General features: G+C 35.0%; 1 protein-coding gene across 1 annotated transcript; it reads right to left on the bottom strand.

The window, feature by feature from the left end:
- Positions 1–3810: 3810 nt before the first annotated feature.
- On the bottom strand, positions 3811–17790 carry LOC117112773 (C-1-tetrahydrofolate synthase, cytoplasmic-like). The gene is made up of 20 exons (XM_033255940.1): positions 17304–17790; positions 16537–16621; positions 16132–16191; positions 15573–15626; positions 15012–15148; positions 14730–14830; positions 14255–14391; positions 13780–13891; positions 13409–13578; positions 12751–12983; positions 12151–12334; positions 11743–11925; positions 10506–10608; positions 9449–9735; positions 8214–8325; positions 7320–7459; positions 6562–6704; positions 5875–6052; positions 5280–5540; positions 3811–4311 (listed from the first exon to the last, which is right to left on the bottom strand). Exons 1-20 carry the CDS (start codon positions 17591–17593, stop codon positions 4222–4224), a joined length of 3060 nt encoding a protein of 1019 aa, XP_033111831.1. The 5' UTR covers positions 17594–17790; the 3' UTR covers positions 3811–4221.

Raw genomic sequence — 17790 nt, 5'->3', positions numbered from 1 at the left:
TAGTAGCTTCAATACCAAATCTGTTGACGGTTAGATTTAATAACTCAATGTGGTTCTGTTGTATGAGTAATTCTAAGTTATATTAATTTTATTTTTATGTCATTTAAATTTAACTTGTGGGTGATTTGAAAAATCTTTATGAATGAAGTGCTATCTCTTACTGGTTGACAAAGAATCAAGTTGACATGGTTCTGATCTCCACTAATCCTCGGGTATAAAACGACGGAGGTGATTTACCGACTTAATAAAAAGAGTAATACAATATTCAATCATTTTACAATGAAATTCAGGTGATAGATTAGGCCTTCGGGTCCGATGGGTCACGTCTGAGTGCTTGATATTTAATTTAAATAATTAAACAAATACTAATGATAATCGGATTCGTAACTATTTTATGGCATATTCGGTCTCAGCAGTTTCTCTAAACTAATCAAGAAAATTGGGAACACAAAATTTAACAATTGCAGTGGCGGATCAGGGAATTAGAAATAAAGGGACCAGGGAGGGATTTTTCACAGGGTGAAGAAAATTTATGATTATATCACATCTGATGGCTGGAAATGGAACTCTCAAACCTAAATTTTAATATAATTCCCATTTTTCCTATTTCTTTTATAATTTCGAAAAAGGGGGGGGGGGTGGCGGGGCGACTCGGGCACCCTTGATTAGTCCACATTTGAAATCACATTATAACAATTAATCACCTAAAAACCGAATATCATTGAGGGACCCGCTGGCCGTTTTATTTTTCAAAAACATTAAGTTGGAAATTACTTTAAATTATATTTTTTAGGTCTATTTATGAATTGGGCCTTAATAGTGCTGGGCCCCAGTGCTTTGCACTGGCTGCACTGCCCGTAGCTACGCCACTGATCATTGACGATATTATCATAACGTTGGCAAACAAATCAATAACTTATAAATATACTATATCACTATTGGTTTGATACAAATAATTTTTTTTTTGTTTTTTTTGTAGATACAATCATTGATAACTTTATCATTATTAGTTTTGCAACTGCCATCATTACAGTAATAACCATTACGAATCATGAAATTTTTTTTTTTAAATCATTGAAAAATTGTAGAAAAAATTTATAATTGATAATCATGCAATAGCTATAGAAACATGAAAAGTATAAACTATCCTTCATTGAAACGTAGAGCTGAAATGATTCGTAACATATAAAATTTTACAGTGGCGGATCCAGGAATTTGATATAGAGGGGGCCCAGAGGACTTTCACAGATGGAGGGTCTACCCAGCCCCACCATGCTTGCGGCCTAGTAAGAAAATTTATGATTATGGCACCTCTGGACGGCTTAAAATGGCACTTTTACAGTAGACATAGAATTTAAGTAGAATCTTTTTTGATTTTTGTTTGAAAAACTTTGAAAAAGACAGGGGGCTGCTTTATTATATTAATTCTGTTTATGATATTAATTCAGTATTTATTTGACAATCAAATTTCTATCAGGTCTATTTTATATGTATACTGACTATGTCCAGGGTCCAAGCCTTTAATAATTATTAATGACACAAAGAATAATACTATTTGATAGAGTAGTAGAAGTCATGACAATATTCATGAAAAAGAATTAAAAGCGATTATTTACGAGCTTTCATCGATACAACTTCAGCTTCTTTTACAAGTCTCGTGGGTAAACACATGAATGATACAGGATGAACGTACAGGTTTAATAATTTATATTTCATCCGAGGCACCTTTTAATTGCAAAATGTTGCATACTTTACTAATGAAAATGGTGCACTAATTTCACACACATCATGATTGGTACGATAATGATGTTGACAATAATGATAGTGATGGTGTTGGCTGTCATGTTGATGTTATGGGCAGATTGGAGGAACATCAGTAATAGGATGTAGATATTTAGCCTGTAGAATGCCAATTATTTTACATATTTTTGTAATGAGTAGGTAGGGCACAACAGTGACAGCATCATTTTTGTTTTAAGTTTCAAATAGTGATTATTACTAATATGTATATTACTATACTATTTTTACAGTTACTGTATACATTCTATAGAAATATAAATATACTGAACAATAATAATAATAATAACACACATACTTTTCTTTACTTTATTCAGAAATAAAAATGTTCATCCCATGGATAATGTATATACTGTACCTGTATTTCCTAAGATGTTTCAATTCAGAAACATAACATCAATTCATTCAAACTATTATTAATGAAAGCATGATTAAACAAAAATATATAATTTGAGTCTGGCACTGTACCTAAATTTATAACATTTTTTTACAAGTTTCTATATTTTACAAATAAACCATGCAGTCAATCCAAATTGCCAATTTTCCAAGTAAAATCAGATATGCATTGCAAATAGGAGACTGTTGGGTAAATTATTTAGGCACCATAATATTTAGCAACAGAACTCAAATTAAAAATTAATATTTTGCAACTTTGAAAAGTCCATAACTCTCCCCACATACACTGATATTAATTTATTTCAATCATATTCAATGCATACCACCAGTGCATACTAATAATTGATTGATGCTAAATTAATATATTACTGTATAACTTATCTACATTTTCACATAATGCATTATACATTTTTTTCCCAGCAAATTACTCAAATTTGTCAGTTTTACCAAATGTTTTGTGTGACCGAAAATAAAGTTGGGTACACTGCCTCATATGAACATCAGCTGATGAACACACGGCTGATTGCAGTCGGCTGATTGTCGGTGGTAGTTTGAATGGATGATTATTAAACTGATTCTTTACATGCACTTTTAACATTCTTTTGTTTGACAGACATTTTTTTAAATAGTTGGTACAAACAATAATTGATTTAACACCATCCAAAAAATCTTTTTACCAATATTCCTTATAGAAATACAGTAAGGCCTAAAAAAAAAATAATGTTATGTTGGCGTAACAGGCCCCAAAAAATAGGGAAGGTAGGTAGAGATTTTTTTTTTTTTGCCACATTATTCAGCAAAAACCTTGAAATCTATAAATTCAATTAAATAAACCTTTAGAGCTCCTAATTATCATATTTTTCGCCCTTAGACCACTTTTGAAACATTTTGAGTGACGCCTGACCACGCCCACTTTGTTCATGTAAACTTGTATCATGAAATTTAAATAAAAATGTCTAGGGTTGTCCGTTTTTTTAAGGTCGCGTCAGGTTACGCCAACGTAACATTTTTTTTAGGCCTAAGTATACTCCACAAGTTATGGCGACCTTCAGTTACATTTCACAACACTGCTAAACAAACAAAATATATTCAGAAGTCATTGCCAATGAAATATACAATACACTACAGTATATCTATTTAGAAAGGAATTCCAAGATACAATCTCCCCCTAAAGCCCTGTCTACACTATCAAATTTTATTTGACAAAAACATGTGACATGCCTAAATATGGTCATGATGACATCACATCATGACCATATATAGGTATATTGTGACTATATATGGGTATTTAAAGAAAATTTGATGTTGTGGACGGTGCATTTCTTGCTTTAATCTGTAGAAAAATATTGTCAACAGCAATTACAAAAAATCAATCACCACTTAGAACACAGCACCTTAAGATTTCTCTGCCTTACGGTTTTCTTGTAGCCATCACAGGTTAAGAAATCTGTATATGTTTCTGTAACTGGATGGTTTGTATCTGGATTTATAGTGAAGAGTATAAAAATATTGTCTAATGTAGCTTTCTTTACAAGCATGTACCAACTAATCAGTAAGTTGTCTCTATGGTATGTATACTATCAGAAACATTGGTGAATTATCTGTACAATTTTTTTGGGTAACCATTAACAATTATTCCTGTATCTGAATGATATGTATCGTATTGTCCATTGCGCATGGAGATGTCTTGAAACCATTACAAATAAAACAATGACTGTGGTTTCTTAAGCCGAAAGTATTTAAGTTTGACATGCTTACAACCACCACATATTAGAACAATCTATAACACTGTACAGTATCAGGATGTATGCAAGTTGTAGACTTCTTGTAATATTCACTTATTAAAACAACGTAAAATATTGGTCCCTTTACCTGGATGTATGCAGATAACAAAAATATGGTCCATGCAATTTTCCTGTAACAACATAAATTATAACAATAACAATCAATTCTTGGTCCCTGTATCTGGATGTATGCAAGTATCATAACAGGGTTCTATAAATGCAATTTCCTTGTAAAATTCATAAGTTAGAATAATCCAAAGATGGTCTCTGTATCTGGATCAATGTCTATATCATAAAAGCATGGCCTTGTGGGTAATCCTGGCATTGTACTCATCTGCAAGATAGAAGAATAAAATTAAAATGTTATTTTTATCTTATTTTATAGTTTCTTTTTGAAAGGTGTAACAATATTAATAATAATAATGATAAACTGAAAATGGTCTTTTGAATATATTAGTGATGTTGCAAATTAAGCATAAAGGACTTTTCAATTAAACTTAAAAACTGATCAGTTGGAAGAGCTGGGAATATTTACATGTTGTCCAAACTCAGCCATGTTTCTGCATGTATGGCTGTCGTTTTCTGGGACCTTAGCAACAATTTCTAAGGGGTGGAGCTTAAAGCAATGGGAATGAGTATTCTCAAAGAAGCTGAAGTGGTTTTGGATTGGATTGGATTTATTCGGTGTAAACACCAAGGATATCTCACAAAAGTCTAGAAGACTTATTTCCAGTGGGGTCCTTCTTATGGTGATTGGGCAGTACACCAGGAGACAATCCACTACTCCTTTCCGAAGAGTGTACTGCGTTCTTTAACATGCACATGGGCCATAAATGCACACAGTACCAACGGCTTAAACGTCTCATCCGAAAGACGGTGCGCTATTGTAACTTGTATTTCAGCCCTCCAGCTGAAACACAAGGAGAGGCAGCAATGGGAATTGAACTGGGGATCTAGAGATCTCCACGGTTCAGCGCACACACAGTGGCTACCACCAAATTAGCCAACTGAGCTAAGCTGCTTTCTATATCTTATTGAATAACTGTAATACTACGATACTACAGTACTCGATGGCTATACTCTTTGATTGCTCTTTCAATGGAAATTCCTGAAGTGTCGAACTTAACTGACCAATTAAAACGGGATCAGGAATACACACACGCACATCTCACGAACGCATGTTGTCCCACAAACGCACATCTTCACGTTTGTTTTTACACTGTCGCTTTGTGGGATCTTAGCAAAAATATCTAGGTGGCGGGTCTTAACGGAGGTGTCAAGGAGTAAAATCTAAAGACTCACCGTTCCTACAAGTGGATATAAAAACCCGGCACCGACACTTGCTCTGACATCTCTTATTGGTAGAGTGAATCCCGTCGGCGTTCCCTTCTTCGCGGGATCGCTAGAGAGCGACAGATGCGTCTTTGCCATACAAATGGGCAGATCATTAAATCCCTGGGCTTTATATGTTTCTATCTTCTTCTTAGCTTCTTCGGACAACTCAATTCCATCAGCGCCGTAAATTTTGCGAGCAATTGTAGCTATTTTTTCTTCAATAGGGAGCTGAAGGTTGACAGGAAACATAAAATTGTCTACATTAAAATGTGTTCGAACAGTGACCTTTCTCTTCTAATGAAAACTGAAGCGATTTCTTTCAGTGAAAAGAATAAAATGTGAGATTATCACAAATAGTATGATGAACACAAATATGGTATGTAAATTGACATGGAAAAATATATTGCATGTTAAGAAAAATATGAATTATTAATATATGAAAATGTATCACTAATATATAAAATATACAAATAATATTGTGGAACTATGTGTGACTTGCATGTTTTTATCCTGGTTAGTTAACTTATTGATACGAGAACAGAAGACATCAATCCATACACACCTTCACATCATACAGGAATTCAAAATTGCTAGGCTGCTCGCAGGCCTTGTCGAGACTAGCAGCCAAGTCAACAGCTCCCTTGCCACCATGAGCCCAGTGGCTGCAGATAACAGCATCGAATGCCCCAGCCTCCCGAGAAAGCTTCTGGATCAACTCTAGCTCCGGTTGAGTGTCAGTACTGCAATGTATTATAAAAATGAATCTTATCAAATACAGTAACCATTAAGGGAATATCACTATTAAATGGGACACCCCTACGAAGGACAGAAATATATCTTTTAACACTATGGTAAACCCCATTCTGGGGACACCCCTATTAAGGGGGACACTTTTTTTGGCCCCGAAGGTGTATCCTTATATTAATAAAACAAAATGCTAATATAATCATTTGTTTTTCTAAATGGTCTTATTCATGTAATTATGTGGAAAGAATCAATTTTTGCGATGTCTTCAAATGCGAGTCATTCAATCTGATACAATCTGGTTTCATAAAATCGCTCCACCATGCTACAGCGTTTTACGCATTGCATTTGTTGCAATGCATAGCTATCCCTGATTCAATCAGGAAAGCTATTGTATTGAAGATGTTATGGAAACAAGGCTAAAATGTACTAAAAATCTTAATACTTTTTAAACTCATGTATAATCATGCTGAAAAACTTTGAAAAACATGGATGTTCTACTAACATAAATTTGTTGATTGCCACAACAGTTGGTACTCCGAAGAAACTAGCATTTTCAATCTGCTTTCTAAGATTACAGAAACCACTCTCAACCAGTTCCAAATGCTCCTCGCAGTATTCTTTTTGCAATGGTTTCCCAGCAACAACCTGGAGATGAAAATTATTAGTAGTGTAAGCCTACAATAACCAGCATCTACGCATGGTATTTTCTAGGCCTAGCTGGCATGCAAGTATGGTATTTTCTAGGCCTAGTTGGCATGCAAGTATAGTATTTTCTAGGCCTAGCTGGGATGTAAGTATTTTATATCCCAGGCTTAGATTTCAAACATGTATGATATTTTCTAGGCCTAGCTGGCATGCAAGTATGGTATTTTCTAGGCTTAGATAGCAAACATGTATGATATTTTCTAGGCCTAGCTGGCATGTAAGTATAGTATTTTCTAGGCTTAGATGGCAAACAAGTATGGTATTTTCTAGGTGTAGCTGGCATGTAAGTATGGTATTTTCTAGGCTTAGATGGCAAACAAGTATGGTATTTTCTAGTCCTAGCCGGCATGTACGATCAATATTTTCTAGGCCCGGCTGCCATGATATAAGTAAGCACTTTTAGACCTTGATAACAACTTGTGTTCTAAACAAAACATCAGTTTGTAGTGTGAATCCTGAGAAGGTATTTGGTTAATTCAAATGAGAACAATATGTTTTCTTTAAAATAATATTATATCAGCATAAAAGTAGTCTGAGGAATGCTGATCAACTTACTGCTGGTCCTCCCCCATGCATTTTCAGAGCTCTGACTGTAGCAACTAGTACTACAGCATTTGGTATAAGTCCAGAATAACGACACTTTATGTTAAAAAACTTTTCCATTCCAATATCAGCTCCAAAACCAGCCTCAGTAACTGAAAACATTTATGAAGAAATCTTTATTGCATTTTGTAAAATAAAAATATATTGATTACTGAATGTTGCAAAATACAGTGTGTTAATGAGCACTCATCTTTAGAAATAATTTTCAATATTACTATATATTTTAATGTAGTATTTTAGGATACTGTTGCTTTGTGTATTTTTTTATACTATAATAAATTTTAATCACAATTTTGTAAGAAAGAATTGCAGTTCTGGCAATGATCAGATGAATACTGTAAAACAGAAGCCATGGGCTTCTTTTTTTTTTTAGAACCCTTGGATGGGCTTTTAGATGAGGTTCTGTTAAAGATTATTTTTGCAAACTAAAGAGGGGGCTTCTTTTCAAAGAGAATGCTGTAAATATTTGGAATTGTACTTTACATTTTTCAACTATGGAATTCTAAATTCTGTTTACCATTAAACATTTTTTTTAACCATGCTAGCACAATAAAATAATATTGATACTCACACACTATCGAACCATCATGATAATCAAATATAACGTCAGGCTGAATGCAAGTACTATCTTGAAAAGGAGCCCACACTATCTTGATTAAAAAGCACATGGCTTTCTGTTCAAGGTTGGCTTCTTATACACATCTAGATGTGNNAAAGAGAGTGGGGGGGGGGGGGAAGCTTCTTTCAAGATGGGTTTCTTCCCAAGATTAAGCCCGCTGGACTTCTATTCAAGGTTTTACGGTATGTGGACCTGTTTAATATTGTTTATTTTTCCAAAACACTTACCAACAAAACCATTTTCACCAACTAACTTCAAAGCAATCTTGTCTGCAAGGATGGATGAGTTACCATGGGCGATATTTGCAAAGGGTCCAGCATGCACAAAAACTGGAGTACCCTTAAAGATAAAAAATATTATTCATAATTAATATAATTCTTTCTTAAAATACAGGATCTAGCAGAAAAGTGAAAGAAGAAACCCAAGAAATTTTGTGTGAAACATGCAAATAACATAAGTTATCGTATTGATAAACACAATTTCTTGATAGAATCTATAACATTAAAATACGACTGAATATTAGTATTATTTTTTCTTAACCAAAGACAATCTGTTAAGCTGATATTCCACTAGAATTGATTAGTTATGTCAAATTAGATCAGTTGGTAGGTGCGAGGACTGTTAGAGAGAAATTCCACACTGTAAATTTTGTATTTTATAGATGTCCAAACTTTTGGAAATCTTTTTACAACTAAAAATCTTTTTTACACTTTATTTTCTGGAGGATACATTAATAAACAAGCGTACTTTACAGAGCATACAAATAATATTAAAAGCACTTTCTCTAAGGGCATGCTTCTGCTAAATAATACCAACAATATGTGGATTTTAAAAGCAGTTGAATTCCTTTGGAATGCGTTTCTAGTGAAAAGTGCAACTAATAAAAACATGGCGAGCATTGGTAGGTGGGCGGAGCTTATAATGACGATCACCTACGGAAGTTGAGCTTATTTCCTGTGAGCTACAGCGCTTGATGCGAAAAAAGTAAACACACCGCGAAAGTATGAAAAAATTATGGTTAAAATAAGTCTAAAGCATGTCATCGTGTTGATTTCATTTTTTTCTTCACCCAAATTTCCAGTGAACGAACCAACGAAGAGGTCAATTTTGTTCACCAATGGTTCATGACTAACACAGTATTGCGCTGCAGCTGAAAAGTGTACCACAAAACATGTGTTTTTTGAACGCCAAACTCTTAACGAATGGCTGTTAAAACATGCATTTTTAGAACGCATTCCTAACTGTGTTTTCGTTTTTGGCCCGTTTCTGCTTAGAAAAAAACACACTTTTTTGAATAACTGTTTAAAAATACATGTTTTTTACTCAGCACAAACAGGCCCTAAGAGAAATATTATTATTTAAAAGTAATATAAACTGCCTTTGATAAAGATACAAAACATGAAAAGCAACAACTGGGTCATTCAAAGCAAAAAAATAGAAATTAGCAAATATAGAAATATACCTCAAGGTTCTGCATTAGATTCGGCTTGATTGCGTCCTTCATCAAAACTGTGAGTGCGCCACCGATACCAAGGTCGTCAGCGGTAACAGGTTGACCTTTCTTGTTACTAGCAACGACGATCCTGCCAAGACGTTCGCGCATATCTTTCAGGTCGGTTGTTAAAGCAAGAATAGCCATAATTTCACTGGCAACGGCGATGTCAAACTGTGCCTCGCGTGTAATTCCTTTCTCGGTTGCGGACTGGCCGATCGTGATCTTTCTCAAGTAGCGATCATTTGTGTCAATCACTAGGTAGGATACAAGTGTATCAATCAATCAATATATCAATCAATCCATATCTATAAAAATTCTACAGTATGAATCCTAGTTTCTATAGAATCGCTACAGCATTTTTAGTGCAATAATTGCACTGCAGGAACGCTCCCCGATTCCACTGACCAAACAGCGTTGCCAAAGGAGTAGCGATGGTATGGAAACCAGGCTTCAGAGTTTCATTTTATTAGGATTTTCTTGGTAAAAGGTATTTTGCTGTAATTACTTGGTTTATTACTTAATATATTTTTAAAAAAATACTGTGTAAATTAATCATAAAAGTTTGTCTTTGCTTTGTATATGTTGATACATAATTCTCTGATAATGATATTAAATAAAAAAATTAGCATGTTCTGGAGTTCCATGCTCCCCTCTTTCTCTTTTCTTTTTCCAGGGGAAGGGGGCAAGGCCACTGGATTTGCCCGTCCCTTTTCCATGGCCTCTGCCGCAATACTTGTTTCAGTTGGAAGGGCATCTAATCCCTAGAAGTTCTACAGTGCACACCGTGTCTACTTTAGCTGACTGAGCTATGCTGTCTTAAGATATGTATTACCATTATGAACACTTTTGTTATCAACATGATCATCATTAACACCATGGTTACTATCCTCCTCCGCTTCAAGGCAACATGCAAGGAATACTCATTTAAGTACAGATATGGTATTTGGTACATGCAGTGATAAGTACTATGACTTAGCAAAGCCAAGTTTTCAACACCAAATAAGCAAAAAATGAATGAACATACCACGTTGCCATGTGATAGTCTCGGGGTCAATATCAAGTCTGGCAAACTTTGCCGCTTCTTCCTCTGTCAACTCATTTGAGTTGGTTTTATCGATGCCAAGTCGCTGCAAAAACATAATTACAAAGTGATTTAAATCTAGAAATGCAGATTACTTAATCTCTGAAATGAATCTGTATCACATTATTATCGTCAACATTTTTATTATTATCATCATTTCCAACATCACCATTATAAATACCAATATCATCATCTCTATCACCAAGGCAATTCAACCAAAGGGATGCACATCTCAGGACACCAAAGGTTATAACTCTGGCATCGACATTCTTGGCGCATGTGCGTCCCTACACGCTGAACGTCACAAAAAACATAGCAACCAGACCATGAACCGTCAGCGTACATGACGAACTACCCACGCGTGTGTTAGTTATCATGATAATCGCGCATCGTGCGGCAATTACAAAGGCCTACTGATATTTTACACCAACATTAGACTGAAATTATATTCTTTATTTCAACATTAATTTTACCAATGTTGTGGTGTATTGTCGTTCGTGAGACTCACTTCGTAGAAAAAATGAATAAATTTTCCGTATCTACTCAAATGTTCGTTTTGTGCACCTTAGTCCAACATTGTCAAAATGACTCTTTAATGTTATATAAGATTATGAAATTTTATAAAACAGCGTAAACTTTCAATTACCATAACTTTTCATTTTGTTGGTCAATTAAAAAGAAATCAGATATAACAGACTATGCGAAGTACCCAAAATTGGAAAAAAAAGTAACTGACACTATTAAACGTATGCCACACATAGACTGATAATTGACGGCTGTACTTGCAACTAGTATTGGATTGTTGATGCCACAGTAAAGATCAAAGGACTGTACGCACGCACTATTTTCAAGAGCGGAGACGTGCGTCCTTTTGTTGAATTGCCTTGCTATCACCATTATCAATAAAACTATCCTTGCCATCATCATCATCATCATCATCATCATCATCATCATCATCATCATCATCATCACTAGCATTATTACTACTACTATGGTTATCATAATCTGCATCACCACTATAAATAAAATATCCATTTCATTATCATCACCATTACCATTGTTATTAACATCGTCTTCCCCTTCATCTCTTATATGCCAACATGTACTCCCTTACATCTTGCTTCTTATATGGCAATCATCACAAATTAGTAATTGATAGCAAAAAAAATATTTTTTTTACCTTAAGTCGACCCAACTGTATGGCTGAGAATTCTCGTATGCCCTTCTTTTCTGGTACTAAACGATTAAATAAGGCCTTGTCTGATTGGGTAGATTCGTGAAAGATCCTGGCATCAATGGCAGCTGCCAAGAGGTTGTTTGCAGCAGTGATGGCATGGATGTCTCCAGTCAAATGAAGATTGAACTGCAATAAAGAAAATAAACACATGAATGTTTTTATCCCATAATACATGACATGCCATCACTGATTTACAATTATCACAATTAATAACTTTAATTTAAACATGAAAATTAATAGCTTGAACATTGACACCAACACTAGTATTACTCACCAATACTTCAATACCAATACCTTAATTTAATAATCAAACAATTGATAAATAGTTTATAAATAAGCTAAATTCCTGACCTCTTCCATTGGTATAACCTGGGAGTAACCACCACCCGCAGCTCCACCTTTGATGCCGAATGTTGGACCCTGGGAAGGCTGGCGGACACAAGCGAAAACATTCTTCTTAAGATGAGCACCCAAGGCTTGAGTGAGACCAATAGTTGTTGTACTCTTGCCTTCACCGAGTGGTGTTGGAGTTATCCTACATTAAAAAACAAAATCATATGATAGATTTTCCACATTGACTAGTTTTATGGATTTGAAGTTGACTCTAATTATATCCACAGTAAAAGCTATAAAATAGAGCAGTTTTGCGCTTTATTCTGTTGTGTAATTTTCAGACATTAACCATCCAGATTTAACAAAGAAACTGGCCACCCTACCACACAATGTCGAGGCTTAGTATGATGGGCTCCTAACAGCTCATTCCCCTATGCTCATTAATGAATATGTGACTATATGAAGATAGAATTGGCAAACAGATTATAAGAGCATTTCATCATGAGGAAAATACGTCTGGGAGTTACTTAGTAGGACTGGATGTACTGGTTAGAAAGTTAATTATTCAACAATATATCAACAATAAATCATTAAAAAAAAACACCTAATTTTTCTTACCCTGCAACTACAACATATTTGCCATTTGGCGAGTCTGCAAGTCTATCAAGGATCGACAGTGAGATCTTTGCCTTCTGTTTGCCATAGTAGTCAACCTCCTCTGGAAGCAGGTTCAGTTCCTGGGCAAGTTCTGATACATGTTTTGGTGTCTGTGATCTAGATATCTCAATGTCAGTCGGTACGTTCTCTTTCAATTCGAGTGGCAGGTATCGCATCGCCCATGCACCTTGGGGCTGTGAAATATAAAGATGGGTTGTAATAACTAGACTATCCTGAGGAATGCTAAGAGTGGTTTGACACTATCAATGTGTATCTGCAATAGTGCATTAACGAACAACTTGAATCACAAAAAGTATGCATGCAATGATAAACACAAAAAATATACCGACATCTCAAAAATTCATATCAGGTCAAAATTCTATGCTCTGATACCTGTTTTCATAATCTAAGATCCAGTCATGCTTCAGCATGCCACCTTCTGGAATTAACTACCTGCTTATATCGTTTCAATGCTCTTTTAACATCTTCGATTTTTGTATTTTCTTTTTTTTTCTTTTTGTTTCTTTTTCTACTTTCCTCTCACCTTTTTTCGTTTACAGACTTTGTATTTAACATACTGTATTAAATCAGTAGAACTTAAATTGAAGCAGATGCTCACCATTCCAGATTTGATGGATCTTTTTGCACTCTCAACTGTATTCTGGAGAAGCATGGCTATGGTCATGGGGCCAACTCCTCCAGGTACAGGAGTTATGTAAGAGGCCACCTCCTTCACTCCATCAAAGTCAACATCACCAACCAAGCGGCGGCCATTTTTGCGACTTGAATCTGTCAATGAAAAAAATTATTTTTACTTCTATTAATTCTAAAAATAATCGAAAAATTGTTCAGAATTCTCATAAATTTATGTAAACTGTGGAAATTAACACACTGTTCTGAAAAGTTTTCAAATCATACAAAGCAATTCCCATCATTGTAAAAAGAATTTAATCACATAAAAATTAATGACAATAAAAGAAAGAAACTTGCCTTCAATGGGATTAATTCCACAGTCAATGACGACAGCACCCTGCTTCACCCATTCTTTCTTGACCAGTTGGGGCTGGCGTACCGCAACCACAACAATATCCGCTTCAGATACCTAAAATAATAAATTAACTTTTTAACTCTTTTCTTTAATTTTTATTTCACAACCTTACAATTTGGATAATGTTGTGCAAAAAATCCCCTCAATTCTCCAAATATAGGTCTCCCTCAAAAAAAAAGATAACTTTTGGGGTTTCCATGGTATTTAGCAACTTTGGTTTCTAATTAGAATAATAAGGAAAAAAAAGAAATTTGTTAATTTGGGACCACAGAAAAGTGGTCTTTAATTGGAGGGGTCTTGAATAAGAGGACCACCTGTATCAGAAAACAGAAAAGTCAATAACAGTGATGAGAGCATGCACCATCTCCATAGGTTTGTTCACTTTAGTTACGCTTATCGGCAAACAGCAAGACTTACAATGTTAGGAAGATCTTTGGTCTTTGAATGACACATGGTGACAGTGGCATGATTCCATAGCAACAGGTCATGCATGGGCGCACCAACAATCTTGCTCCGTCCAAGCACAACTGCCTTCTTTCCCTGAACCTCAATACCTGAAAAAGGGAAAAAATGGATTACATTATGTTGTGTATTTTTCTTTACTACTACAAAACCTCCCGCCATTGAATAGCTTAATGAAATACCCTTGGCAGTAAGTACCCTCTAACATTCTTGCTAGTATACAAAGTATATATCTGGGAATTTTGACTTTTGAGGTCCGGGAGAACACTCAAAATATGGTAATTTTACATGACTTCCAAAAATGCATACAAAGCATGTTCTTTGCTGCAAGCAATTAACTGTAATTTACTAGTAAGTTGTATTCTATATTGTTATGTACATCAATATGAGCGAAGTATTTTAGCAGTATCAAGTAAATAGTAGGTCTTACCTGTTCGCTTGATTAGCTCCAGACAACCTCTTGGTGTACACGGTATAAAACATTTATCCAGTTCACCTCTTGCTAACTTTGACACATTGAATTGACATAATCTAAGACAAAAAATTTAAATAAAATCAGCTTATTGTCATAGCATCAACAAAAGTGACAAAAACCAAGGAAAAATTTTCTAAATTAAATTTTAGTCTTTCACTGCAGTGAATGTGATAGGCCAAAATAAAATTTCATATTTCTTTAAAAAACAATATAATTGGCAGGTGCAAATCTACTTACCCATCAACATCTTTGTTTGCTTTGATGGCGTTTGTAATTTTGCCTTCGTCCAGCGGCTGGTCTGAGTCTGGTGGTAGCTGCACAATTATTCCATGGATACGTGGATCGTTGTTGAGTAGTTCAATCTGATTTATCACCTGAAAGTTCATAATAACCAAAGGATCAATCAATCAATCTAAACCTGGAAACCCCAATTGGTGGTCTTACTCTTAGCAACTATTGGTGAAGGGTTGATGAATATTAACAAGCATAAACAATAAGAGCTATACAAAGAAGATGACTGAGCATCTCAGATTAAACAAACAATCATGGAATTTGGAATAGTTATCAGTGTTTTAGGAATGTTTGACCATTTCAATTCTTTTTTTATTCCAAGGCACAAAGACCAAGACTTTTTAGAATAGGGTTTCTTTCATATTTGTTGAACATTTCAATTATTTGTTTAATCCGGCCATGGATATGCTTCTTTACAAGACAGACAAACATACATAGACACAGACGTAGTGCTCTACATACACGAATTAGGCGATTAGGATTGCATGCAGTGCGTAAAGTTCTTACCTGTGGAAGGGACGTTGACCTGTCCATCTTCACATGATGAGTCATCATCCCAATCTACAAAATATTAAAATAATGCGTTATAGTATTAATAAGATAATACAAAAATAGTATAACAATGAACTGAAACTGAATAAAGACAACAGTGTAGAACAACATTATATAGTCATAATATTATAAGGAAATAAATAATAATATAATAACAACAGTTATTTTTTTTTCTTTAAAATTTAAATAATGGAATATAAGATAATAAATATTACACAGAAATAAAAATTGAGGCTTGCTATCCAAAAATCAATATCAGTAACCAAAAATGAAAACTGACTTTTTAATATATTCTTATTCTCCACATTGCAGGCTTTAAAATGATGGGTCATTTACTGGAATTGAATTAATATTGCCAAAGTTATGAGTAAAAGTATTACTTCTCTGTACTAAAGTATACAGTAGTCACATTCTTATGCAAATTACTCAGTTTAAAAATTAGTGACAGTACACTGGTTTTGGGATGACAAGCCTCAAATAATACACAAGACGTGCTAATATACAAACTACGAACATTTTCAGCTGCTTTGCACTTGTTCCTGATGTAAATATTTGAATCTTCACGATTGCCAACCTGCAGTGAATAAAATATATTTAAATTATCACAAAACCGCAGTTAACAAATTAACTCTATGGTAGTTCTAAGGGAAACACAATATAGGCACATCGTGCATGCGTACCTGTAATATCAAATCGCCAATGCGAATATGTGAAATAAAAATAATGGTTGTGATGAATGGAGTCAGAATATTTTGGCTGTGCGAGACTTTTTTTTGGAAATAGAAATTAATTCTGTAGCAAAACTTTTATATTATTCTGCAAGGTAGCATTCATGCTAAATCAACGTAAAGAAATCGGGTACTATTTTCTGTCAGTCACTGCTTCACTCCTATGCTACAGTGGATGGAATGTTCTGTACCTGTATAATGGCAAGTCCTGGTTGAAAGTTCGGTTGGGTCTCCCTCACACGTGCAACATCCTCCTTCAATTCCCTACGGATTTCTCTGTAAAAGAAAGAGAAAAACTGCTTTAATATCAGGCTCACAGAAAACATTTTTGTTTGGTTTACTACAATGAAGTTCTTTCTTGTTTGCGTCCTGACTTTAGTTAGGTAATTAAGTCGAAAACTGCAATTTCCAAAACTAAAAGTTATTTCCCCAAACAAAAAGTACTGTGTGGTGGGGATGCATTTGGTATTTAGTCCTATATATCACTATATCAGGGTCTTTTTTTGACCCACACCCCTTCCACACCCCGCAAGACGTGTGATAATACTAATAGGCCTAGTGGCCGGGTCTTGCTTGCTTGCAAGGCTAAAGTATTTACTGTAGCCAGACTGCCTTATGGAGGATTGTAGACTTCAATGACTGCAACTTGAAAAGCACGCATTGCAGACTGGCCCCAGAAAACACCTTTCAGTCCCACTTCATTTCTTAAAGCCAGACACTCAGATTAATTTACACTTACCGTTACAGATTGAGAAAACTAGGCCTAGCTAGGCAACTTTCTAGATGCGTCTATCCTAACTAGGGCCTAAGCTAGATAGTGTGGATAGCCTAGGCCTAGAGTACCGTAGTTATCTAGGCCTAGGCCTATACCTTAGCCTATGCTAGGCCTACTTAATCCGCTATTTCTTTTCCATTGAGAATTATGCTAGGCCTAGCCTAGGCCTAGGGGCCTACTTACTCCGCTATTTCTTTTCCATTGAGAATCCGTGAAGCAAATTGTTCGGTGTCCATGATGACCGTAACTTTCCTTGCTGGTGTAGCGACTGAGTAATGTCGATGTGTAGACTGTAAAGGTTGAGATAACACAGGCACCGAATTCTGATAACAAAATTTAGTGTTTGTTTTATGAATACCTGCAACAACATGTGCAGTACTTGGTAAAGTCTGGTTGTATCTGTTGGCACTGACCCAGTTATACAGTGACCGAGTGTGATTGAAAGTGCGCGAACGAGACACGATTCGATTCATAACTCAAAGCTAAGAAAATCACAAATAATAATTGAATTACAAAAAAATAATTTCTTCCTCTCTTTTAGTCTTCTTTTTTCAGATGTTACTTGTCAGTCAGTGGAAATAATTTGTCTCGAAATGATTGAATTTGAATCGCTTTCTCGCTTTATTTCATTATTTGGCGCGATTGATGGATTTTTTCATCAATGACGACA

Source organism: Anneissia japonica, unplaced genomic scaffold, assembly GCF_011630105.1.
Source record: "Anneissia japonica isolate Jap-2015-1 unplaced genomic scaffold, ASM1163010v1 scaffold287929_len176311_cov113, whole genome shotgun sequence".
In the NCBI taxonomy this organism is placed as follows: Eukaryota; Metazoa; Echinodermata; class Crinoidea; order Comatulida; family Comatulidae; genus Anneissia; species Anneissia japonica.
This window is presented reverse-complemented; position numbering and strand designations above follow the sequence as displayed.

Excerpts from the sequence above, each read along its gene's own strand:
- LOC117112773 (XM_033255940.1), bottom strand. The coding sequence starts at position 17,593 with ATGAATCGAATCGTGTCTCGTTCGCGCACTTTCAATCACACTCGGTCA. Across the intron at positions 13,892-14,254 it reads CCAAAGATCTTCCTAACATT|GTATCTGAAGCGGATATTGT; the intron begins GTAAGTCTTGCT and ends TTATTATTTTAG. Across the intron at positions 4,312-5,279 it reads TATATCCACTTGTAGGAACG|ATGAGTACAATGCCAGGATT; the intron begins GTGAGTCTTTAG and ends TCTATCTTGCAG.